This window comes from Pogoniulus pusillus, chromosome 12, assembly GCF_015220805.1.
Source record: "Pogoniulus pusillus isolate bPogPus1 chromosome 12, bPogPus1.pri, whole genome shotgun sequence".
In the NCBI taxonomy this organism is placed as follows: domain Eukaryota; kingdom Metazoa; phylum Chordata; class Aves; order Piciformes; family Lybiidae; genus Pogoniulus; species Pogoniulus pusillus.
In genome coordinates this window covers 33,405,360-33,430,471 of record NC_087275.1, presented here as the reverse complement: position 1 = coordinate 33,430,471, position 25,112 = coordinate 33,405,360, and the positions used below count along the sequence as shown (strand labels likewise).

General features: G+C 58.7%; 1 protein-coding gene across 8 annotated transcripts; it reads right to left on the bottom strand.

Moving 5' to 3' along the window:
* Window positions 1-3: 3 nt before the first annotated feature.
* Window positions 4-24,843, bottom strand: AP1S2 (adaptor related protein complex 1 subunit sigma 2). 8 transcript variants are annotated; one of them, XR_010304200.1, is made up of 6 exons: window positions 24,661-24,843; window positions 23,188-23,366; window positions 15,443-15,551; window positions 13,938-14,075; window positions 9,467-9,561; window positions 4-2,308 (listed from the first exon to the last, which is right to left on the bottom strand). XR_010304200.1 is itself a non-coding variant. In XM_064152101.1 (5 exons), the coding sequence occupies exons 2-5, from the start codon at window positions 23,364-23,366 to the stop codon at window positions 2,261-2,263; spliced, it is 474 nt and encodes a 157-aa protein (XP_064008171.1). In that variant the 5' UTR covers window positions 24,661-24,843; the 3' UTR covers window positions 4-2,260. The 8 variants fall into 8 exon arrangements, 5 of the variants coding, with proteins under 5 accessions (XP_064008171.1, XP_064008170.1, XP_064008173.1 ...); XR_010304198.1 differs by lacking the exon at window positions 4-2,308 and adding an exon at window positions 5,435-5,772; XR_010304199.1 differs by lacking the exon at window positions 4-2,308 and adding an exon at window positions 9,081-9,145.
* Window positions 24,844-25,112: the final 269 nt, after the last annotated feature.

The following is a 25,112-nucleotide window of genomic DNA, read 5'->3' as shown; positions in this document are numbered from 1 at the left end:
CAGTGGTGTAAAAATGGACATTTATTACAGCTAAACCGAGGTGACAGACACAGCTCAAACAGTTGGTCACGACCACAACAAAGCCTAATCCAGCCAAGCACAGAGGAGTGACAGTGGCAGCTTGGGAACACCTGGAGCACAGAGACTGCTTTGGGGTTGGCTTGAGCTAAGGTCACCACTGCCACTGCGCCCGGGGGCATCCTGCTCCCCCTGCCTCTTCCCCTCGCCCTGCACCCCATGCCCTGGGACCAAAGCAGCTCCTAGCACCCTGCTGAAAGCCCAGAAGGGCCAGGAGCAGATGAATCCCAACCCTCTGAGCTCTCAGGCACCACCACAGAAGTGTGCAGGCCCAGCCCTGCCCAGGCCTTCTGTTGCCTCAGGCACAGATGCCAGGAGCTGAAGTGGCCGCACTGAGCCTTTCCTGGGGGGTTAACTGGAGCCAAGCTCTCACCAGGCTCACCTCAGCCCAGCTCTCCAGATGGCTGAATGCTTCCAGCACCACCACCCAGGGGAGGTGGTGTGAGAAGGTGTCACTGCCAAAACATTGACTCCTGGAGTGAAGTTAGCAGGGAGGAGAGGGAGGGAACAGTCTCACCTCCTCAGGGACCATGCAGACACACAGCACAACTTGGCTGCTGTGAAGGGTAGAGCTGAATCTCCTGGAGTGAAACTGGCTGGGCTCAGAGTGACTACAGAGCTCTGCTTGAACTCCCACATGGCTTGCAGTGACTCCACTGGACAGGCTACCAGTTAACAGCTCTCACTGCAAGCCAGCTGGGTTAGCTTCTCATCACGCAGCAGTGTGGAAGGGATGTGCCACATCTAAGTCAAGAAAAGCTCAGCACCAACCAGAGGTGCCTCATGAAGCCCAAACCCACAGTGTGTCCTGCAGCACAAACTCAGGGGTGCCTCACGAAGCCCAGACCCAGGGGTGCCTTATGAAGCCCAGACCCAGAGGTGTGCCTTATGAAGCCCAGACCCAGGGGTGCCTCATGAAGCCCAGACCCAGGGGTGCCTTATGAAGCCCAGACCCAGGGGTGCCTCACAAAGCCCAGACCCAGGGGTGCCTCATGAAGCCCAGACCCAGGGGTGCCTTATGAAGCCCAGACCCAGGGGTGCCTCACAAAGCCCAGACCCAGGGGTGCCTTATGAAGCCCAGACCCAGGGGTGCCTCGTGAAGCCCAGACCCAGGGGTGCCTCATGAAGCCCAGACCCAGGGGTGCCTCACAAAGCCCAGACCCAGGGGTGCCTCACAAAGCCCAGACCCAGGGGTGCCTTATGAAGCCCAGACCCAGGGGTGCCTCACAAAGCCCAGACCCAGGGGTGCCTTATGAAGCCCAGACCCAGGGGTGCCTCACAAAGCCCAGACCCAGGGGTGCCTCATGAAGTCCAGACCCAGGGGTGCCTCATGAAGCCCAGACCCAGGGGTGCCTCACAAAGCCCAGACCCAGGGGTGCCTCGTGAAGCCCAGACCCAGGGGTGCCTCACAAAGCCCAGACCCAGGGGTGCCTCACGCAGCCCAGGATTGCAGAACCCCGCTGTGGGCTCCATTATGCACCTCCTTTCTCGTCTCTGGCCAAGCTAATCCCAGCCCTAGAAACAGTTCCCTTTCTTGGTTTCTGGTTGCCCTGCCTGCCTTCCCACAGCACGTGTGCAGAGCTGGGCTGCAGGCAGCTACACCTGCAGCCAGCTTCCTTTCCAGCCTGCAGCTTGCTGGCAGCATCACCACCTTAGCAGTACTCCCCAGGCCGAGCAGCAGGTGCCAGCAGGATTCTTTGGTATAATGATCAATTCAGTAGCCAAAAGGTAACTTCCCATCTTTGTGCAGCAAGTGGAACCAGCAGAGCTCTCAGCCAGGTGGTGGGCACCAGGGAGATGAAGTCTTTGGTTGCACAGCGTCAGTCTGGCAGCGGTCCGCGGCGCTGCCCCCGGGCAGCTGTGCTGGGGCACTCTGCCAGGTTTATTTCCTGAAGTCAGGGTTGCTTATAAAAAGAGTAAACTCTGGGAGGCAGCCACAGCTCTCCCAGGAGGGCAGACACTGAGCCCCACACTAATTCCCTTTTCCTTCTGAGGTCTGAGCCTTTGCTTCTGGTTCCCTTTCCCGAGCAGTGCATTTCTTGTAGGCCTGAATGGAGCAGCTTAGCAGGACAGGAACTACTGACAGACAGAGAGCATCTGACACCATTAGCTAAACGTGACAATGAGGGCAGTGGACACGGACAGGATGGGACACTGGGCGGGCAGCAGCTGCGGGCAAGCTTTATGTCAATCCAATTTCTTCAAGTACACTACGAGGGGTCTCTGCTTCCTAGGGAGGGAAAAGTTGAGAGTGGTGAATGGCCCCGGGGCTGCTGCGGAGCAGGAGCCGCGCAGGGGTTGGGGAGGAAGCTGCTTCACTGCCAGCAAGGCTCAAAGACTGGCAGCAAAGTAGCCAAGCAGTGCAGTTTGCAGAGCTGGCATCAGCTGCACCTCCCAGGAGCTGTTCAGTCTTTGCCACGGCTCACAGGCAGGGCTGCTGACTTTAGTGTTCTTAAGCACCACAACAATAAAGCACTGGAGAGGTACCAGCAGGGACAGGTCAGAGCCCAGGGACAGGCAGAGGGACGGGGCAGGAGCGGGCAGGAGGGGGACAGCAGCTTGCAGTGCAGTCGGGGAGCATCGTGGTGAATTGTTGGGTGGGTGTGAGGAAAACCTGTGAGGGGGAGAGCAAATCAATGGCTGCATGGAATGAGTGATGGGAGCAGGACACAGCATCCCTGCAGGGTCTATTCACTGCTGCCATGCCCAGCTCATAAACCCAGGCTCCTGAGGGTGCAGCCTGGAGCGGGGCCAGCCCTGCAGCTCTGTGCACGGTGCCAGCAGCCTGGCTGCAGAGGCAGGGCAGTGGCCAAGCTCTGGTCCCAAAAGCAGGCTGCTTTGGAAGCTCCTCTGCAAGCAAAGCCTCTTGCCTCTGGATTCCACTGGAATTGGCCAGGCACTGCAGCAGGCTGCCCAGGGAGCTGGCAGAGTCCCACCCCTGGAGGTGTCCAAGAAGCCTGTAGCCACAACCCTCTGGGACATGGTTCGATGGCTATGGTGGTGTCAGGCTGAAGGTTGGACCTCAGAGGTCTCTTCCAAGCCAAACACCTCCACAGTTCTGTAATAAAGTGACCCCTGCAGCACGCTCAGGGGTGTGGCTGTGTCAGTGCAGGGCAGGCAGGAAGCTTTAGGCTAATCCTGACCTTAAAAAGCTCTTTTTAGAGTCAGTTCCACACAGCACTCCCAAGCACTGGCACCAGTTTTGTCCTCACTCCCATCAGGCTGCCCGTTGCCAACTGCACAGTGAATGAGCAGGGATGCTGTGTCCCGATGGAAATGTAAGCAGCTGAGGGACCCAGGGGATGAGTACACTTACTTTAGCATCCTAAAACAAGACAGGGCACGAGGCAGGAAAAAAAGCAGATAACAGTTAAGGCAGCAAACACCACTGGACTTCTAAACGTGTTTTAGTGACAGGCTCTCAAAACAAACAGCATGGAACACCTCAGACCCTGCAGCTCACACCACAACCCTGGGGCAAGTTCACAACCCTCCTTCAGTTGGTGCCTGAGCACTGGAGGGCCTGGGAAGTCAGCTCTGAGCACTCCCAGTTCCCAACCCAGCAGCAAGTAAGAAACAGCAAGAAAGAGGCAGAGCTGGAAAGGTGGCACTGGGCTTGTTAAAGACACAGCGAGCCTCTGCCCCCCGCTGCAAGCTGAGCTGCGCAGGACTGCAGAGCCTCGGCAAGGGCAGGCAGGAGGGCACGGCACAGCCATGGAGGGGAAGGCTCTGCAGCCCGAGGAGCAGAACCTCTCACACTATACCCACGGCTTGCTTTGAGAGGACACCCAGCAAACCCACCCCCCTGCAACTCCTGCATCCTTCCCACAGCAGGAAGGCTCAAGGTGTTCCAACAGAACCTCACTTCTCCAGCACTTCAGGGGCTTGGCAATGGCAGGACAGAGCTGCTCAGAGCTTCCACTTGGTAAGGCAGCAGTGGGCACTGACCCAGGGTTAAACAGGGCATCCCCTGCAGTGCCAGAGAAGAAAGCTGCTCGGCAGCCTCAGGAAGGGCACTGTGCTGCTGCTGTCCCTAGAGCAGCTCAGAGGCTTAGGTAATTTTGGCCAGGCAATGCTGACACCCAGATGAGCTCTCCCCCGGTGAGTGAGGGGCCCTGGCTAACGAGCACAGGGCAAAGCCAAGGCCGTGGGCTGCCTGCCCCCCAGCAGCACTCGCTGAGCTTTGCCCTCGCCAAGCCTAGAGCAGTAACCCTGGGGCAGACCATGCCTCCTGCCGTGCACATCAGCAACTCCACCTCCCAAGGAGTGCCCAGAGGCTGATGTGTTGTGCTGGGGGAGTCCTTCCATCTCTTCTGGCACTTTTAAGAACCAAAGACTGTCCTGTCCCTCAGCAAGAGTCAGACCCTGCAGCATCCCTCACTACCTGCAGCTCAGAATGACCCAAGGCAAACAGAGCACGTCTGAAGCACAAGACAGATGGGGGGGAAGTAATCCACATGAGACACAAGTGCATGCAGTACTTTATTTCAGCCATGCCAGGGAAGCTCATTCATGGCCTAGGCACCTAGAAGCAAGCAGCTGTGTACAGACAACACCAACATCTCGGTACAGCTGAAGGCACAGCACTTGGAGCCAGCAGGCACGGCAGAAGGCAGGCTCAGGCAGCAGGACCCACACATCCTAACACCTTGGGGGTGTCTCAGACAAAGAAAGGCAAACTTGGCAATGGAAACCCCTCCCTGGCAGCTGCTTCTCTGCCACTTCGGAACGCTGCAGCTGCACCCCCAGCTTTGTGGCTACTCCTGCCACTATCCACTGCCTCTGCCAGTGGGCAGGTGCACAGCAGTGCCTGGGCATAGCTGCAGCTGGCTGGGGCCACCTCCCTGGCCCATCACACCCCGTGCCCGAGCAGCACCGGTTCAGGTCACCAACTGCTCGAGGCAGAGGGGAGGCAACAGCTGCTGAAGGGCAAGGCAGTGGTGGCAGTGCCGAGAGCCAAGGGGGCCTGCACTCGCAGCTGGAGATGCCAGCTGAAGGAGACAGCTGAGGGTGTGCTGCAAAGGGGTTTAACGCCCCTGCCCAGCCTGGCCCTTTTAAGGCAGGCAGCTTGGTCCCTCCTCCAGGAGCAGCAGCTCCTCAGCTGCTCTCAGGAGGGCTTTGAACCTTTCAAAGGCAACGCTGTGGTTGGGGCCTGACAGGAGCCCTCGGGGGCTCCCCTCTCCACGACGGTGTCAGTCCCAGAGAAGGCCTCTGCTGGTGCAGTCCTGTGCCACAGCACTTCACACAGTGCTGCTGCTGCCCTCTGGCTCGGGCAGGCTCTGTGCCCGTCACACAGTGCTGCTCCATCGCTGCTGTCTGCACACAGTCAGCTACAGGCTGGCAGGGGCTACCTGAGCACTAATCTGACAGCTAAAGACAGCTCAGGCCGTGGCAGGGTGCAGGTGCTGCAGTCCAGAGACGCTTAGCTTGCAGACAACAACACAAGTTAACCTGCAGGGCAAGGAGCAGAGGCTCTGCTGCAGCCAGGCACACGGAGACACAGAGCTGGCAAACGGGGGCAGGAAGGCGCAGCAGGGCAGGGCTGTGGCACTGTTAGACTGCAGATGAGTGGCTCCACCGAGCTGCGGGCAGTGCTGGCATGAGCAAGTCACAGGTCTATCTCCTCTGAAACTCTGCATGCAGGGTGGATGAAGCCCTTTAGTACACTGGGACATTAAAGTATTCATGGCGTGGCTGCGAGAGAAAGGCACAGGTCCTTGCAGAGCACACACAGGGCACGGCAGGCCAGAACACACAGCTGCTCAGCCGCTTCCCTCTGGCACCGCGGGGCGCCGGGACACCGCCGCTGCCCGCCTGCTGCCTGCCCCAGGCCTCGCAGAGGGGCAGCAGCGCCCCCGCAGCGCCCCCGCACCTGCATGCCGGCTGCAGGGACCCCCGTGCCGGCGGGGAGCTGTCCTCTGGCCTGCGAGCCCGGAGCTGCCCGGCGAGGCCGAGAGGCTGCTCCGGCGCAGGACCAGCCCAGGGATGTCCTGCAGGGCGGCCAGCGGCTCCTGGGGCTGCCAGGGCCGGGGCACAGCGCTAAGCGGGCTTGGGGCACACAGGCGCTGCCGACAGCCTGCGAGCAGCAGCGCTGCAGGGCAGCTGCACAGCCCCGGGCACTGTCTGAGCCCTCTCCCAGCGCCGCCTTCCGATGCTGCTGCTGAGCCGCAGGCTCCTGGCGCCAGCATGGGCACAGAAGGCTGCGGAGGGCGAGTCGGAGGGCAGGCAGTGGGGACCTGCGCCTGCAGCAGACCAGTGCCCTGCAGGGAGCCGAGGCCATGGCTCGGGCAGCAGCAGCAGCGCCTGGGGGGGCGGCAGCCCCACACAGCCCCAGCACACTCCCTCTGGGAGGCAAAGTCAGCAGAGCACAAGACAGCTGCGTGCCACTGCCCTCCTGGGGCACCGGGGCAGAGTTGGCATCCAAAGCTACAGGCCCCAGAGGCCTCTCCTGCCTTCTAAACCCAACCATTCCCTCCGAGCCATCTCTCCTCACCCGAGCTTCCAAGCTGCTGCAGTTCAAAGGTCTCCTCTCCCATGACAAAAAAAGCAGGAGGAGAACATCCTGGCAGCTTTACAGAAGCTTGCCAGCCCCAGGACCCTGATCCTCATCCCACAGCAGTTAACACCACTGTGCAGAGACCAAACAGACCTGCAGCAGCTCTCCTCAAAGCCTCCTGGCAGCTGCAGAGAGGCTGTCTGCAGGCTGCTGCTGCAGCTCCAGCAGTTCTGCTGTCCGGTACAGGAGCACAAACGGGGACCTCAGACTGCTCTTGCTGCCTAACCTGCGGGCAGCCTCCTGCATTAACGACAAAATGCTGAGGCATATTCCTGACTGGGAAATGCACTCACAGAGCTGCTGCAGTGAGCCCAGGAGGGCCACAGAGATGCTCCCAAGGCTGGAGCAGCTCTGCCGTGAGCACAGGTGTGCAGCATGGAGAAGAGAAGGCTCCAGGAGGGCCTCAGAGCTGCCTGTGCCAGTCTCTCACCACCCTCACTGCAAAGACCTTCTTCCTCCTCTCCAGTCTCAGTCTGCCCTCCTCCAGCTCCAATCCATTCCCTCTCATCCTGCCACTCCCAGCCCCTCTCCAAAGTCCCTTCCCAGCTCTCCTGCAGCCCCTTCAGGCACTGCCAGGCTGCTCTGAGGTCTCCCTGCAGCCTTCTCTTCTCCATGCTGAGCAGTCCCAACTCTCCCAGCCTGTCCCCACAGGGGAGCTTCTGCAGCTCTCTGAGCATCTCCATGGCCTCCTCTGGAGCCTCTCCAGCAGCTCCATGTCCCTCTTCTGCTGTGGCAGCAGGACTGGAGGCAGTGCTGCAGGTGAGGGCTGAGCAGAGCAGAAGCAGAGCCTGAGCTCTAGGCAGAGGAACCTGAGTGTAGAACAAAATCCATCTCCTCCTGTGCAGCTGCACAGCACTGAGGGCTTCCTGCCTGAAATGCAGCCCAGGTCAGGCAGCCTGTGGATGTTTCACTACACTTCCCAGCCAGCCTGTGCACAGCACTCTGGTTTGCAGCAGCTCTGCCTGCAACAGCCCTCAGATTTCACTCATTTAGTGCTCATTTACACTTGATAAAGCTTCACAGATTAAGTCACTTGAAGCTGCAGAAGCTGTGAGCTAACTCAGGTCAATCCAAGCACAGAAGCCATGAGTAAAACTCCTCCCCTTGCCCAAGAACAACCTTTTCCACCTCAGGAGACCTCTTTGCTACAGCTCTACACAAGCTGCAGAGGCTTCCAGCAGGCAAACTGCCCCAGTCTCCTATGCTGAGCCAGCATCCAGCTGTGCCTCTCCACTCAGCCCAGGAGATCTCCACCCTGTGGAGTCACAAGAGCCATGTAAGCTCTGTGCACAGTGGCTGCTCCTCCACTCCTCACAGGGAATGGTACAGGCCAGGAGTAAGCATCCCCTGGGCACAGTGCTTGGATGAAGGAGGACAAGACACAGCTCCTCAGCTAAGGCTGTGCCCAGACACAGACCCAGCAGGGACACACTAGGAGGAAGTGAAATGGAGTCACACAGAGCTCTCTAAGCCTGAGCCTGCACCTTCCACAAGTGCTCCACGTGGACATCTAAGACAACAAACACAGAAGGAGACTTGAGCCAAAGCACTACACTTAGCCAAGGGCTTGGACAACACAAACTCCTCTGCAGCAGGGGCAGGCTGAGGCAGCTGTGGGGGTGCAGCCTGCAGCGGAGAAGGCTCCAGGCAGAGCTCAGAGCAGCCTGCCAGGAGCTGCAGGGGCTGCAAGCAGGCTGCAGAGGGACTGCTGGCAAAGGCCTGCAGGGACAGGAGGAGGGCAATGGTTTGAGCTGAGAGCAGAGCAGCCTGAGCTTGGCTGTGAGGAACAAGTTGTGCAGCAGGAGGCTGCTGCCACACTGCAACAGATTGCCCAGGGAGGGAGCTGAGTGCCCATGGCTGGAGCTGTTGGAGGTGAAGCTGGGCAAGGCTGTGAGCAGCCTGCTCTGGGGGAGGATGTCCCTGCTGAGTGCAGGGGCTTGGACTGGATGCCCTCTGGAGCTGCCACTTCCCAACACACAGCATCAACTCTATCATACTCTGGGTGACCTCTGCGTGGTGAATACACCCAGACAGCAGCACTCAAACTGATGTTCACCATGTCACAAAACATTTCTGCCTGGTATAATGATGCTCTTCTGTCTGGAAACTACATCTTGCCAAAGCTGCAAGCTGAACTGAGCCTTCTCACTGCAGCTCCACCTTACAGTCTCACTGCAGCTCCACCTTACAGACCCCAGTTTCTTTCCTCAGCTCCTTGTTCGCCCTGAGAGCCACTAAACAGCAGCAGCAAACCATTGCCAGGTGTTTGAAACTTGCCTTATGTAAAAGGAGCTCTTACCTTTCACCAGCAGGACTGCCACAAGGTATTCATTCCACTTAGGCTTTGGACAAAAACCTGTTGCAATGCTCTAGGTATGCAAAGCAGCTGCGTGGGGTCATGCAGCATCCGGCACTGGGCACTCAGTCAACTGCAGCAGCACTCAGCCTGTTTTAGGGCCCATTTTCTTTGCACAGCAGATGTGAGCAGCTCATCTCCCAGTAAATACAAGGCTTGGTTGTAAGTAAGTAAAGCCAAACAGCTGTTTAGTTATTAGTTGTGGAGCCCATTTCTCTAACTTGCATTCTCCCATCCAGTCACCACCACCAAAGCCAGGAGGAGTCAGAGGCTGGGAGCGATGCGGTTAGTATGGGAAAGGAAAACAAAAGGGCACACTCAAAGCACTCCTCAGAGACCATCATGCAAGTGGTGCAGAAAGTTAAGCCCATCACCCTTCTCCTCTGTGCCCTTGCAAGGGCTTAATTCCACGTGCAGCAGTCTTTGCATAGCACCCACTGAATCCATGCCACCAAAATGGTAAACTGGGTAGTTACCAATCACTTAGATGGGGGTCAAAAGGGCTAAGGCCTTAGATTGCTCTTAATCATAAGATATCCTCAGACAAACCTCCCCAGTCTTCATTCTGGCTCTACAAACAAAACCAAGCAGCAGTGAAAATGTAATCCCCAACTCCTCAGTTCAACAGCAAACAGAACCAACGCTCCCCCCCAGCGCCCGCCACAGCCTCCTGCTGCTCCAGAGCTTACATCAGATCAAAGATCACATTGGGTGATTCTGTGCTCCACAGCCCCCGTGGCAACCTGTGCCAGGGTCTCACCACCCTCACTCCAAAGCATTTCTTCCTCCTCTTCAGTCTCAGTCTGCCCTCCTTCAGCTTCATTCCCTCTCATCCTGCCACTCCCAGCCCCTCTCCAAAGTCCCTTCCCAGCTCTCCTGCAGCCCCTTCAGGCACTGCCAGGCTGCTCTGAGGTCTCCCTGCAGCCTTCTCTTCTCCAGGCTGAGCAGCCCCAACTCTCCCAGCCTGTCCCCACAGGGGAGCTTCTGCAGCTCTCTGAGCATCTCGGGGGCCACATCTGCTCCTGCTCCAGCAGCTCCATGTCCCTCAGAAATTTGTGGGACTCAAAAGGGTTATTTTTTTCTCCTCACTACTTCAAGGTCCAAACTTTCAGGCTGCCCTCTTCAGCCTTCTGCCAGCCTCAGGGAACATCTCCTATTAAAATGCAGATGAAGGTGCTCCTGCAGAAGGAGCAGCTCCTCGGGAAGATAAGATACTCCTCACTGTCAAGCACTCCTCTGCTATTGTTCATTTCATTTACTGCTTCTCGACCAAAACTGCACCACTCAGCTCCTGCCAACAGCTATGGCATGTGCAGAAGTGCTCACATCGTTATCCTATCACCTGCAGCACTGCTGCTAGAGACAGCAAGAGAAGAGTAGCTCTGGAGGAATGAAAAATGAGTTCAGCCTACAGATAACAAATACACCCTTAGGAGAGTGAGAGTCTGTGAGGAGCTGAGGGCAGTGGTGGAGAGAGCCCAGCCCAGAGGCACAGAGCTTTGCAGGCAGGGAACATCTCCTGTGGGGCCAGGCTGAGGTAGCTGGGGCTGGCAGCTGGCAGCAGAGCAGCCTGAGGGCTGCCCTCAGTGCTGTGCCCAAGCTGTGCAGGGCAGTGTGGGCAGGAGGCAGGCAGGCTCTGCTCAGGGCTGGCCCAGGGCAGCACAAGGGGCACTGGGGGCAAGCTGGGGCAGAGGAGGTGGCAGGGCAAGAGGAGGGGAAGCTTTTTGGCTGTGAGGGTGGCAGAGGCCTGGAGCAGGCTGCCCAGAGAGGCTGTGCTGCTGCCCTGGCAGGGCTTGGGCTGGCTGCTCTCTGGGGGTCCCTCCCAGCCCCTGGCACTCTGTGGCTCTGTGAAGGGCTGAGGCATTTGGAGCTCTTTAGCCTAGAGAAGACCTGGGGGTATCTGCTCAGTGCTGATCAATACTTACAGGGTGGGTGCCAGGAGGATGGGGGCAGCCTTCTTTCAGTGGTGCCCACTGGCAGGACAGGAGGCATTGGGCACAGATTCAAACATAAAGTATCATCTAAACATGAGGAGGAGCTTCTCTAATTGAAGGGTGCTGGAGCCCTGGAGCAGGCTGCACAGACAGGCTGTGGAGTCTCCTCTGGAGCCTTGCCAAACCCACCTGGATGCATTCCTGTGCATCCTACTCCAGGTGACCATTGCCCTTGGCCTGCCTGCAGACCCCCTCAGCACAGGTCCCTCTGCAGCCTTCCTGCAGGCTGCCTTCAGCTCTCGGCAGGCAGCTCTCAAGTGCCCCTGGAGCCTTCTCCAGGAGCCACCTCATGTACTTGCAGTGACTTTTCTTGGTGAGTCCTGTGCAGCTCTGCACACTGGAGGAGCTTCCTCCATCAGTGGATGCAGTTACAAATTACTGGAACCACTGCTCCCTGAGGCACCTCCAGTGCCCAGGCCAACTGTCCCTTTCTTACACTCCCCTGGAGCCTGAGCCAGCCAAGCACGGGCAGGACTGCCCTGCTACCACTGGTTCCTTTGGAATTAAACCAGCTGCAGCAGCTCTGAAGTGTCCTGAGAGGCAGATATTAAGGGCAAGTACCAAAAGGTGTCCAGGTGAGACAAGCTCTGAGTTTAACAGCCCTCTTCACGAGGCACAGCAGGCACCGAGGGGCAGCTGACACGAAAGCAAACAGCCAGCAGCTCTGTGTAAGTGGGAACTCAGGCTTCTGGAGGCTGTACAGACCAAGAGTCAGGGAGGAGGAGTTCTGCACTCCAAAACACACTGAAAAGGAGAAGCAAAAACTCAACACAAGGCTACAGTGGTGCTGGGGTCAGCTCAGCTGCCAACCTCGGCAGAAAAGCTTTAGTAAGGTGACACTGGGGGGGGGCACCTCAGAGCTGCTGCCAAGAGCTGAAGGCAGCCTGCAGGAAGGCTGCAGAGGGACTTGTGCTGAGGGGGTCTGCAGGCAGGCCAAGGGCAATGGTTTGGAGCTGAGGCAGAGCAGGGGGAGAGTGGAGCTGAGCAAGAAGCTGTTGAGTGTGAGGGTGCTGAGAGCCTGGCCCAGGCTGCCCAGGGAGGCTGTGGCTGCCTCCTTGCTGGGGGTGTTCTGGGCCAGGCTGGCTGAGGCCCTGAGCAGCTGAGTGTGGCTGAGAGGTGTCCCTGGGCACGGTGGGGAGGTTGCAGCAGAGGAGCTCTGAGGTCCCTGCCAGCCTGAGCCCCTCTGGGGTTCCATGAGTAAATCTTGACAGAAGGGAAGATCTCAGAGATGGGGAAATAAAAGCTAAGCAGAATCAAATAATCTGGGCAAGGGAAGAAAGCCTCTCCAAGTCCTTCCCAGAGGGAGTGATTGGCACTGGAATGGGCTGCCCAGGGAGGTGGTGGAGTCACCATGCCTGGAGGTGCTGAAGCCAAGCCTGGCTGGGGCACTTAGTGCCATGGTCTGGTCGACTGGATAGGGCTGGGTGAGCCTGGAGCTGATTCTGTGATTCTTGAGGCAGTGATTCCTCCTCCTGCAGAGCATTTTCAACTCTGAACTATGTTAAGTGTGAAAAAGACAATGCTCCCTTTGCTTCGGCTCCAGCCTCAGGGGCAGGATGCTGCACTTTGGCTTTAAAAGAGCCCTAAGGAAATGGCAAAAAAACAAACTCCAGACTGGTGAGAATGAGAGAAGAGGACACTCAGCTCTTCCACCTGTCCTTAGCTCTGCACCTGAGGGAGAGCAGCTGCAGTGAGGAACTCATCTTCTGCATCTGCCTCCACATAATCAAGAGCAGCACATCTGAAGGCAATAAATATTTTTGTTTCCCCCTCTTCTCTGCAGGCTGCAACAGGATTTCTGCCCCAGCTAATTCCTCCTGAGACCAAAGAAGGGCCTAGACAGCAGCAGAGGAGTTCGTGGACTTCCCTGCTGGAGAAGTGGGGTGGCCAAGCTGTGTGCAAGAGCTGACCCTGCTCAAGACCCCAACTGCTGCCAGCAAAGGACTTTCAGGTGCTGTGGATCTGCCTGTGCCTGCAGGAACTGCAGGCACAGCTGGGAGGGTTTCCCCAGCCCATCCAAGAGAGCACAAAGTAGAACACAGAATCCTTAGGTGAGAATGAAGCAATTCACTTCCAGGATGAAGTAACAAACTGAAAGCTCATAGGAGAGGGGAAAAAACCAACCCCACTGCTGCTCAGGGAGGGCCAGGGCTTGGGCAGCGAAGGTTCCCCAGCCCTGTGCTCCCCTGACCTGCAGACAAGGCTGAGGATGCCCCCAGCACACCAGAGACCTGTGCAGACGTTTGAGGCCTTCAATGCCTAGAGCAGTTCAGTCCAGACCCCCCCAAAACAACCCCAAAAGCCAGCAGAGGATGGAGAAACTACAGTGGGGAGTTGTGTACCCTCCCCCATCAAACACCCCCAAAGGAAACTGGCAGAGCTGCAGCCTCTCCTGAGAGCGAGCAAGGAGCACAGCAGCGTTCGAAGCGAAGGGACAGGAGGGTTTGTGCTCCAGGCTCTATGCTCCTAGGGCACTGCTACCACTGCTGTGCCAGCTTACAACACAGCAATGCTGCAGAGGAAGCAACTACAGCAGACAGGCAGCTCTTCAGAGCAAGGACTGTACCTGCTTGGGCCTCAAAGAAGAGAGTTTAGCTTCTGGATTTCAGCAATGAAAGCAACCATGCACCAGATGTGGCCAGAGGAAATAATGGGTGATTAAGGAAGAGAAGAAATCAAAAAGACATGACCAATGCCAAGGTAAAGCAGCAGGAACTGGCACTACCTGGGCAGCCACTTGCACCTCTAGCCAAACAAAACCAGGGCAGGCTACAACAGACACCACCAAACGAGAGGAAAAGAGCAGGGGAAGCCACCAGAGCGCCCGTTCGGGGCAGCTCGCTCCTAACTGCATGCCAAGCAGGCTACGAGCACCTCCCAGAGCCCCCCGGGCGCAGCGCTGCCCGCCCCAGCCCCCGTGCGGAGCCCGCGGGCAGCGGAGGGCTCTGCTTACCTCCTGCAGGAGGTCTGCCTGCTCGATGGCTTTCAGCACGTTCTTCTTGGAGGTCTCCTGCACTTCTCCTCCTAGGAGGAACTCGTCCAGAATGAAATAGGCTTTCTCAAAATTGAAGATGATGTCAAGCTCGCAGACCTGCGAAGAGCAGCAGGCGTCACGGGGGCCGGCGGCCAGCGAGCCCCTCCCGGCCGCGCCGGCAGGCACCGAGCGCTGGCACCGGCGCGGCCAGAGCGAGCCGGCAGCGCTCCTCCTGCGCACCGCTCGGGCAGGATGAGCAGCAGCTGCCAGGGTGACAGTGGATCCTACACAGCTCTGTTTGCTGTCTGTTACCTCCTAACAGCTCCTGCCAGCTCACAGCCAACTGCCGCCCCCTCACACCCACTCCCGAGGCGCTCAGGGAGCGCTGCCAGGCAGAAGCAAGCTGGGTGCCTGGGCAGGAAGGAAGGGCACTGCTGGATCTGGCCTCAAGAGAAACTGCTGCACAGTGCAGTGAGTAGAGGCAATTAACACCAGCCCCAGCACTGCTCCTCTCCCAGACTGATCACTCAGTTCTGCATGGTAGCAGTTCTGCAGGCAACAGCTCAGCCCAGACGAGTGAGCCACAGTGTGTGAAATGCATCCTGCAGTGCTGAGCAGAGACTGCCACAGCAGCTCAGGCTGGCAGGAGCTCAGAGCTCCTCTGCTGCAACCTCCCCACCATGCCCAGGGACACCTCTCAGCCACACTCAGCTGCTCAGGGCCTCAGCCAGCCTGGCCCAGAACACCCCCAGCAAGGAGGCAGCCACAGCCTCCCTGGGCAGCCTGGGCCAGGCTCTCAGCACCCTCACACTCAGCAGCTTCTCCCTCAGCTCCACTCTCCCCCTGCTCCGCCTCAGCTCCAAACCATTGCCCTTGGCCTGCCTGCAGACCCCCTCAGCACAAGTCCCTCTGCAGCCTTCCTGCAGGCTGCCTTCAGCTCTTGGCAGCAGCTCTGAGCTGCCCCTGGAGCCTTCTCCTCTGCAGGCTGCACCCCCCCAGCTGCCTCAGCCTGTGCTCACAGCAGAGCTGCTCCAGCCCTGGCAGCATCTTTGTGGCCTCCTCTGGCCTCCTCCAGCAGCTCTGTGTCCTCCTGCTGCTGGGGGCAGCAGCACTGGAGGTAGGATTGGAGGTGAGGTCTGAGCAGAGCAGAGCTAAGGGCAGGATCCCTTCTCCTGCCCTGCTGCCCACACTGCTCTGCCTGCAGCCAGCACCCAGCTGCTTGCTGGCACTGCTGGCTCCTGGGGAGCTGCTCAGCACTCAGCACCCCCAGCTCCCTTTCTTCACAGCTGCTCTCAGCCCACTCTGCCCCCAGCCTGCGTCTTTGCCTGGGGCTGGCCTGACTCCAGCGCTGGACCCTGCGACTTGCTGAGCCTCATGCAGCTGGCACTGGCCCATTCCTCAAGCCATTCTGTTTCCTAGAGAGTGCTGTGGGCACGGCCCAAATGCTGCCACATCATCAGCAGATGGAAATCAGTAAAACTCACACTGCCAAAATACTTGTCCAGGAGCTCTACGTAGCGGTGAATGATCTCCAGCGTTATCAGCTCATTGTCCTGGTCCTCGATGGCACAGCAGAAATAGAGGCTGGCATACCTGCAACACAAAGCCATGCCCTCTGTCAGCACAGCAGCAAAAAGGCACTGGAGATGCCAGGATGTCCTCCTTGTCCTTCCCGTTCAAGTCTAACTTCCTGTGGCTCTGAATCCACAGCCAAGTTGTGCCTGCCCCTTCAACACCCCCAGGGGGGTTGTGGAGCACAGAGTCACCCAATGTGATCAAAGATCAACCTCCCTGGACAGCCTGTGCCAGTGTCTCTCCACCCTCAACCTGTGCCAGTCTCTCACCACCTTCACTGCAAGGAATTTCTTCCTCCTCTCCAGTCTCAGTCTGCCCTCCTCCAGCTCCAATCCATCCCTTCTCATCCTGCCACTCCCAGCCCCTCTCCAAAGTCCCTTCCCAGCTCTCCTGCAGCCCCTTCAGGCACTGCCAGGCTGCTCTGAGGTCTCCCTGCAGCCTTCTCTTCTCCATGCTGAGCAGCCCCAACTCTCCCAGCCTGTCCCCACAGGGGAGCTGCTGCAGCCCTCTGAGCATCTCCATGGCCTCCTCTGGGCTTCCTCTGGGGTTCTGAGTGAAGATATTTCCTCTGCTGTCTGTTAACACCCAAACATTCCTAATCCAAAGAGGAAACCTTCAATGTCTGTCCCTCAGGCTACACAGAGGTACTTAAAAGCACAGAGAGTGTCTCGGGACAGGACCAGGATCAGGTCATCAGAAGGGAACAAATGCCCCAAGCCTCCAAAGTCAACCCCAAGGCTCTGCACTGCTAAATCAACATCTCTGCCTGGGGAGGAGAGGCTGAGGGCCCTGGGGTTGTTTAGTCTGGAGAGGAGAAGGCTGAGAGGGGATTGGATCAATGTTTATCAACAGCTGAGGGCTGGGGGTCAGGAGGGGGGGACAGGCTCTGCTCACTGCTCCCTGGGGTAGAACAAGCAGCAATGGATGGAAGCTGCAGCACAGGAGGTTCCAGCTCAGCACAAGGGCAACTTCTTGCCTGGCAGGGTCCCAGAGCCCTGGCACAGGCTGCCCAGAGAGGCTGTGGAGTCTCTTGGGTCCCTTCCAACCCCTGGCCTCCTGGGATCCTGTGGACTGCCCTGGTATCAGCCTAGGGAGAGGCCAGCAGCTAGCTGCTCGCAGCCCCCTGCCAGCCTGGCAAGCAGGCAGCTCTTCACCCCAGCTACCACCTTCATTTGCACTGCCACAGGACCACTACCCAGCTCCTTATCCCAACAGGAATGGAAGCTGAAAAACCTCTCAGCTGCCTCTGAAGTGCCAGGAGCAGATGGTGCAGACACACATGGCACAGCTGAGACTGAGCAGCGCCTGCGGTAACTGATCCATCTGCCACGGGGGACCTCGGGAGCCCCCTCAGAAGCTGTCTGGGGTTTGGCTCCAAGTCCACAAGCTGCATTGTCATCTGTAGTCCCCCAGCCACCCACCCAGCACAGTCTGTGACCTGCGAGCCCCCTGCTTGGCTCCAGCTGGGCCAAAGTGCTGTGCCAGAGGAGCTTTCTAAACAACCTTAACACAAATCACTGCCCTTGGCAAAACGTGGGAGGGGATGGGATCAAAACTCCTCCACTGAACCACTTCACACTTGAACTCCCTGGTTCACTGGGAGCATCTTCCAGCTGCCCAGGGTGGTGGCTTGGCAGCTCATGGAGCCATGGAATGGTTTGGGCTGGAAGGGACCCTAAAGATCACCCAGTCCCTTCCAGCCTAGGCCACGCTGTGGCTGTGAATCCAGCCCCAGCTCCTCTGCCAGGGCAGAGACACCTCCCACATGGTTCAGTAGTGAGCTTGCTAGGGTTAGTGGTTGGACCTGATGATCCCAGGATGTCAGGAGCTGGAAAGGACCCAAGGAGATCATCCAGTCCAACCCCCCTGCCAGAGCAGGAACATCCAATCTAGCTCAGGGCACACAGGAACACATCCAGACAGGCCTGGAAAAGCTCCAGAGGAGACTCCACAGCCTCTCTGGGCAGCCTGTGCCAGGGCTCTGGGACCCTGCCAGGCAAAAAGTTCCCCCATGTGCTGAGCTGGAGCCTCCTGTGCTGCAGCTTCCATTCATTGCTGCTTGTTCTACCCCAGGGAGCAGTGAGCAGAGCCTGTCCCCCCCTCCTGACCCCCAGCCCTCAGCTATTGATAGACATTGATCCAATCCCCTCTCAGTCTTCTCCAGACTAAGCAGCTCCAGGGCCCTCAGCCTCTCCTCCCCAGGCACTGCTCCAGTCCCCTCAGCATCCTCACAGCCCTCCCTGGGACCCTCTCCAACAGATCCCTGTCCCTCTTCAGCTGAAGAGCCCACATCTCCAGAGCCTTTTCCATCCTGAATGACTCCAGGTCTCTGCCCTCCTCCAGGCCCAAGTCCTCCCAGGCATTCTTTTGCTGTTGCCTTTCTCTGCAGGACAGAGAGAAGTGTCCACTTGGAGCCTAAGTGCAGCCCAAGCAGAGGCTTGGCCACGGGTGGCAGCACCCCTCAGGTGTCTGTGCAAAGAGGAGTTGGATCATTGGGTTGAGAAGGCCTTTTGCTCTGCAGCCCCCTTCCTGGGCAGCCTGCCAGGAGCTGCCCTTGCCAGGCACCCAGTGCCAGCAGCCCAAAGGCACCGCAACCAACTCCCTGCTCTGCCCCTTTTATCCCTGCTGCAGCTGGGGCTGGGATTGGCTCCCCCCCAGCAGGTATTAGCAGAATCTTCAGCTCCAAGCCAGCTGCTTACATTCACCAGGGAGATGTCTGGTGATAAACTGCCTCCACTTGTCAGAAAGGAGACTATAAAGAGAGCAATGTAATGGGGAGCAGAGAGGGGATACAGGAGGAAGGGACGCACAAATCCCTGCGTTCAGCTGGAGGGCCTCAGGGGCTGTGACAGCAAACACCTTCAGGGAGCTCCCCCCCAGCAGCTGCCGGCGCCCAGCGGTGGGGAGCCTCACTGCAGGCAGGCAGTGCTTCTGCAGAGCCTCCCACCACTGCTCTGTGCAGGCAGGCTCAGGTCACTGCAGGCAGGGCAGAAGCCGCACATCCCACCGGGACTGTGGTGGTTTGCTGGACTGAGAGCAGCTGCTTGAAGCCAGCCTGGAAGTTTGTCAGAGGGTGAGGGGCAGGCAAGCCCCAAGCCTGGGCACCCACAGGCAGCTGATGGGGACAGGCAGAAGCAGAGCTGGGATGCAGTGACAACCAAGCTGCTCTGAAGGGCAGGCACTCAGGCAGCACCTGTGGTTCAGGGGCAGCTGGGACCACTGACAGGGGTCCCTGGCAAAAGGGACTTCCATGGAATCAGTCAGGGCTGGAAGGGAGCACAAGGATCAGGCAGTGCCAACCCCTGCCATGGCCAGGGACACCCTACCCTAGAGCAGGCTGCACACAGCCTCAGCCAGCCTGGCCTCAAACACCTCCAGCCATGGGGCCTCAACCACCTCCCTGGGCAACCCCTGCCAGGCTCTCACCACTCTCCTGCTCAACAACTTCCTCCTCACCTCCAGCCTCACTCTCCCCACCTCCAGCTTTGCTCCGTTCCCCCCACTCCTGACACTCCCTCACAGCCTCCAAAGTCCCTCCCCAGCTTTTTTGGAGCCCCTTCAGATCCTGGAAGGCCACAAGAAGGTCACCTGGGAGCCTCCTCTGCTCCAGCCTGCACATCCCTAACTCTTTCAGGCTGTTTCTCCTCCACAGACCTCCTGGGTTTCTTTGCTACAAGAGGAAGGTGAGAGAGCCCAGGCCAGGCGGGTCAGGGACTCAGCAGCACTCTGAAGGGCAGCATGGCTACAGCTTCAGGGAGCCTAAAGCCTGCCAGCAGCCTCAGGGAGGAACACAGGCATGGTAATCCTCAGAAAAAAACTGCTGCCTCTGCGTGCCAAGGTGCTCTGGTGCCACAGAACCAGAGAGCAGCATGCAGAGAGGCTGAGCAAGTTAATAAACCCAAATCCCTCCTTTCCTGTAATCACCACATTCCATCACTGTGACAGAGCCACCTAATCCACACCAGAGCAGCACCTGCAGCAGATGCCAAGGGCAGCTAAGATGTGCATCACATCCTGGGCTGCATCGGCAGGGCAAGAGAAGGGATTCAGCCTCTTGGCTCTGGGGAGACCTCACCTGCAGCACTGCACCCAGCTCTGGAGCTCTCAACACAGGAAGGACATGGCCCTGGTGGAGTGGCTCCAGAGGAAGCCACAAAGATGCTGCCAGGGCTGGAGCAGCTCTGCTGTGAGCACAGGCTGAGGCAGCTGGGGGGTGCAGCCTGCAGAGGAGAAGGCTCCAGGGACAGCTCAGAGCTGCTGCCAAGAGCCAAAGGCAGCCTGCAGGAAGGCTGCAGAGGCACTTGCCCTGAGGGGGTCTGCTGGCAGGCCAAGGGACCACTATCAGTGCTATATGGATGAGGCCAAGAAAAATAAGCCTACCATTGTGATGGCTCTCAAACACTTGGTTCTATTTCCTTGCACAGCCACAAGGGCTACGGAGGCTGATCAAAGCTCCTGCCTCCCTCAGGAGCCTTCGAGTACCAGAGGGCAGCAAATGCCATTGGCTTGCCAAGTCTGCATTTGGCTTCCTCTGCTCTTACACAAAGGTACACCAAAGAGAGCCCTGGGCGTGCTCCTGGTAGGGCCAGCCCTGCTCCGAGCTGCAGTATCTAGGTCAGCTCTCACACACTGCAGCAGAGGCACTGTCAAAACCCAGAGCAGGTCCTCAGTGCCAGCCTGCCAGCAGCAGCGTGCAGGTGCAGCACCTACAGACCACGCTGCAGACACCTGCGCAGCTGATGCTCTGCACCGGCACCAGGAGCCTCAGGCTCTGCCCACCAACAGATCTGACAGGGAAAGATGCTCAAGAGTCTCCTGTGACCAACGCACCCTCTGCAGTGCCACAGGCCACAGAGAGCTCCTGCAGGTCTTTCTCTTCATAGAATCAACCAGTCAGGGTTGGAAAGGACCACAGGCATCATCTAGTTCCAGCCCCCTGCCATGGGCAGGGACACCCTACCCTAGAGCAAGCTGCCCACCCACCCCTTCAGGAAACAGCAGGCTTTGGCCAGCACAGTTGTCTTCTTGGACTCATCTACTCCTCAAGATCATGCCAGTTGGAGTCACCACCTTCCATTCTGGTGTGATGACTGGAAGCAGCCCCACACAGCAGAAGGCTGCAAGTGAAGCTACCACCTCATACAGGCAGTCTTCCAGGGATGTTTTAGCCTAACACAAGAGGCCAAGAAGGCAAAAGCAAGCCAAGATCTGGGATGTTCATTCTCTTGAGCATCTTCAGATGTCACAGGCTACCTCTCCAGACTGGTGTGCAGTGAAGCAAGCCACTGCAGCCAGCTGTGCACAGCAGCAGCCTACATCCAGCCCCAAGTGGCCCAGATACATCTCCCAGCAAATTCCTTCACTGCCCTTGGCCACAGGACCCACCCCACACCTCTGCCATGCATGCCCACCACAGCCTGCAGCAGCGCAGCCACAGCCAAACACCACCGGTGCCCCGGGCACAGGAGGGCACAAGCACTTGTTAGCACCAATACATGGGCAGGGAGGAAAGGAGCTGCATGGGATGACCTCACCCCCAGAACACTTCCCATGCCAGTCCAGACTGGGCATGGAAGGGACCAAACTGGCACACTCCTGGCCATTTCTTTTCATAGAACGGCTCAGGCAGGAAGGGAGCTCAGAGCTCATCTCCTCCACCTCCCCACCACGCCCAGGGACACCTCTCAGCTAGACTCAGCTGCTCAAGGCCTCATCCAGCCCCTTCAACACCTCCAGGCAGGAGGCAGCCACAGCCTCTGCAGGCATTATTGCTGAAGGGAGCACAGGAAGCACTGTGCCAAGCTTGTCTACAGGTCTGTCCAACAGCTTTTGTGTGGAAACGGAGAAGAAGGGAAAAATGGATATGCTTTGCAGACTTTAGCCACTGTTCCTCCTCCTTCCCCTTGCCTTAGCAGAGCAACATGCACCAGACAGGCTGGCAACATTCCATGCACCCCTGTATTTAGGGAAAAAGAGCTGAAAGCATCCCAATCTTTTTGGTCCTCTTTGGTACACTGGGAAAAAGAGTTAAACTCTTCATTTCAAGCTCCACTTCTGTCTAGAGAGAGGCTGCAACAGGATTTATTGGAAGGGACAAACGATTTACCATCCCAAAGAGAAAAAGGAAAAGAAGTTTTGAGGGAGGGGAGGGAGGAAAGGGAACTCAAAAGCCCCAGGGGGGCAGGGAACTCAAACGCTGCTTTACCTGGAAGAGCTGCAGCCTACCAAGCAAGGATGAGGATTGCTGCTCCTTGTGGAGACAATCATGCTCACAGCACTGCACTGCACCCTAAAGACCTGCACAAACACTTCTAGGAAAATCAGGGAACAAGTGAGGAATGAAACTGCCATAAAGAAAATTATACTCCCAGAAAAATTAGGCAACAGTGAGAAATTAAACTATTATGAAGAAAATTATCCAGTACTGCCACCAGCAATAAAGCCCCAACTGCAATCAGGAGAAGTAACTTCCTGGTATTCCTAGCAGGAAAGGGTTAAAATAGTTCAGAAAAATAAGCTAAGCACTCTGGAAAGTGATTGCCTGGTGCCTGTGAGCTTTACAAGCTAGGGTTTAAGGGGAGATATGAAGTGCTACAGGCTGGGGGCATAGGGGCTGAGAGCAGGCAGGCAGAGAGGGAGCTGCGGGTGCTGGTAGAGAGGAGCTGCAGAGGAGGCAGCAGTGCCCAGGTGGGCAGCAGAGCCAATGGCATCCTGGGCTGGCTCAGGAGCAGTGTGGGCAGCAGGACAAGGGAGGTTCTTGTGCCCACCCCTGTGCTCAGCACTGCTCAGGCCACCCCTGGAGTGCTGTGTCCAGCTCTGGGCTCCTCCATCGCAGAGAGATGTTGAGGTGCTGGAAGGTGCCCAGAGAAGGGCAGCAAGGCTGGGGAGGGGCCTGGAGCAGAGCCCTGTGAGGAGAGGCTGAGGGAGCTGGGGGGGTGCAGCCTGCAGCAGAGGAGGCTCAGGGCAGAGCTCATTGCTGCCTGCAGGGAGGCTGTAGCCAGGTGGGTTGGGCTCTGCTGCCAGGCAGCCAGCAGCAGAAGAAGGGGACAGAGTCTGAAGCTGTGCCAGGGCAGGTCTAGGCTGGATGTTGTGAGGAAGTTGTTGGCAGAGAGAGTGATTGGCACTGGAATGGGCTGCCCAGGGAGCTGGTGGAGTGGCCGTGGCTGGAGGTGTTGCAGCCAAGCCTGGCTGGGGCACTGAGTGCCATGGTCTGGTTGGTTGGCCAGGGCTGGGTGAGCTTGGAGCTCTCTTCCAGCCTGGCTGATTCTCTGATCCTATGAAGTAAATGTTTGTACCATTCAGCTTCCACTTCTCACCTATCACACCTGAAAGGCTCCATCTTTGCACCCATCTATGTGCTGTGCAGATCTAAACAGAGATCTCCCTCCCGCTCCTCGTGAAGCCAGAGGGAAACCTCATCTTTCTTCAGCACACTGCTCCAGGCACGAGTGGTCTCCCACACACGAGTGATTCCTGCTTGGTTATCAGAGGAGGAGCCGGGGAAAAGCCAGGCTGCTGCACCGCCAGCAGAGGGAAGGGAACCAACCACCCAACCACAGCAGTGCTCCAACCAAACAAATCAGCCTGCGCTGTCTCCCTGCTGCTCGTTAGGGAGCTGCGTGTGGCAGTTAGGAAGTCAGTGAGACAGAACAACCTTTTGTAGACGATCTTCAGGTCTCTCCACTCCAGGAAGCTGCACATTTTGGGTTTGCGAGCCAGCACAGTCTGCACAAGTTCCCTTGTGATCTTCTTCTTCTCTTTGTCAGATAATGGGACATACCACTTCTGGAGCCTCAGCTTCCCCTGGCGACTGAACAGCAGCATAAACTGCATCTGTTCGACGAGGAGAGAGGGGGGGGTGGGTAAAAAAGAAGACTCAACTCAGCCTCTCGAGTTCTAAACACACAACAAATTCTGCGAGAAAAAAACAATCGGACAACAAACCAAGCAGGAAGCAAACCCAAAGCCGTAACGCCAGGGTGGCGGCACACCGGAGTTGGGAGCACCAACAACACAAAGGCTTCTGATCAACAAGGTCTGGCGAACAGAAATAGCAGCCAAGGAGACGCAAGTTTAGCAGGCTCTCCCAGAGCCAAGCGGGCTGTCAGCACTAGCGCCCGACGGCTGCGGCCAGCGCTGCTGCGTTTGCACTCGCCGCTGCCACGGAAAATGACCAAAACCAACAACCACCACCGAAAAAAAACAGCAGAAGGCAGCAGCCTCCGCAGGAGGCCGAACGCGTTTCCAGTTCAGGGGACTGCAGCCTCCCGGCAGCCGCGATCTGCGCCTAGGAGCTCTCTGCACAGCGTCAGGACACTTCGAAAGGCATCCGAGCTGCCGGCGGAGCCTGCTCCGCTCCCCCGCCACACAAAGCGGCGCGGATCCGGCGCTGCCGCTGCGCTGCGCTCCGCCGGGGCTCGCTGCCTCCCGACGAGGGACGCTGCGGCTGCCGCTCCGGAGGAACTTGCGGGCTGCGCTTTCCAGCTGCTCTAACGCTAAAGGCTTTCGGCTCAAAGTTGCGTTGTGCCGAGGAAGTTTCGCAGGCAACATGACAGAGGCGAAATGCGATGAGCGAGCCCGGCCCAGCGCCGGGTGACAACTCCAGCGAGCGGCAGCACCGAAAGCAGGCGGCGGCAGCGGCAGCAACGGCCTCGAAGCCCCGCGGTGTTCCCCCCGCGGGGGCAGCCCTCCGAGCCCGCAGCCGCCCTCTCCTCCACCAGGCAGGGCCGCCACAATGCCATCGGCTCCCCGCCGGGCCCCAGCGGCCGCGGCGGCTCCTCCCCGGCCGGGAGCGGTCGCAGGCGACGCTCATCGCGCCACCGGCCGCGCAGGCGAGGGGCGCCCGCAGAGACGCGGGCCCGGGCCGGCCCGACACGTACCGACAGCGGCGCCCGTTCCCCCTCGCCGAGCGAGCGGCAGCCGCCGCCCTGTCCCAGGGCAGCCGCAGCGCGTCTGGACGTTGGGAGGGGGGAGGTGGCAAGCGGCAGAGTCGCTGCCCGGCAGCCGCCTCCCTCGGCCGCTACCGGCAGCTCGCCGGGGCGGGCTGGAAAAGAGGGGTCCTGCAATCCGGAGCAAGGAGAAAACCCGTGATAGGCTCCGCGTCCCGGCTCTACGCGGCTGTGCTCACCGTGCCCCGGGAGGGGAGGAACGAAGATGAGGAGGAGGAAGAGGAGGCGACGGCAGCGATACCGCTATCCAGACTGCTGCTGCTGCTGCGACTGCCGAGCGGGACTGAAGGGAGGGGAAGCTGCTGCCGCCGGATCGCCACCGCCGTGATCGCGCGCGCGCGCCTCAACGGCCACCCCCCCCCTTACCCCCCCCTCCTCTCCGCTCGGGCAGGGCGGGGCAGGGCAGGGCCGGGTTCGCGGTCACCGCTGGCGGGGGAAAGCGCGAAGATGGAAGGAGGTGGACCCGGAGGTGCGGCCCGGTGGCGCTGCCGTTTCCACCTCCCGCCGCACCTCCTCCTTTCCCTCCCAGCCAAACTTTATTATCTGGCGGCGGCGGGGCGGGGGGCGCAGGGGGAGCAGCCGCCGTAGCGCCGCCGGTGGGGAGGGGGCTCGGCGTGGGCGCATGCGCAGC

Excerpts from the sequence above, each read along its gene's own strand:
- AP1S2 (XM_064152100.1), bottom strand. The coding sequence starts at position 23,366 with ATGCAGTTTATGCTGCTGTTCAGTCGCCAGGGGAAGCTGAGGCTCCAG. Across the intron at positions 15,552-23,187 it reads CTGAAGATCGTCTACAAAAG|GTATGCCAGCCTCTATTTCT; the intron begins GTTGTTCTGTCT and ends TTTGTGTTGCAG. Across the intron at positions 5,530-13,937 it reads AGGCAGACCTCCTGCAGGAG|GTTAACTTGTGTTGTTGTCT; the intron begins GTAAGCAGAGCC and ends CTTGCCCTGCAG.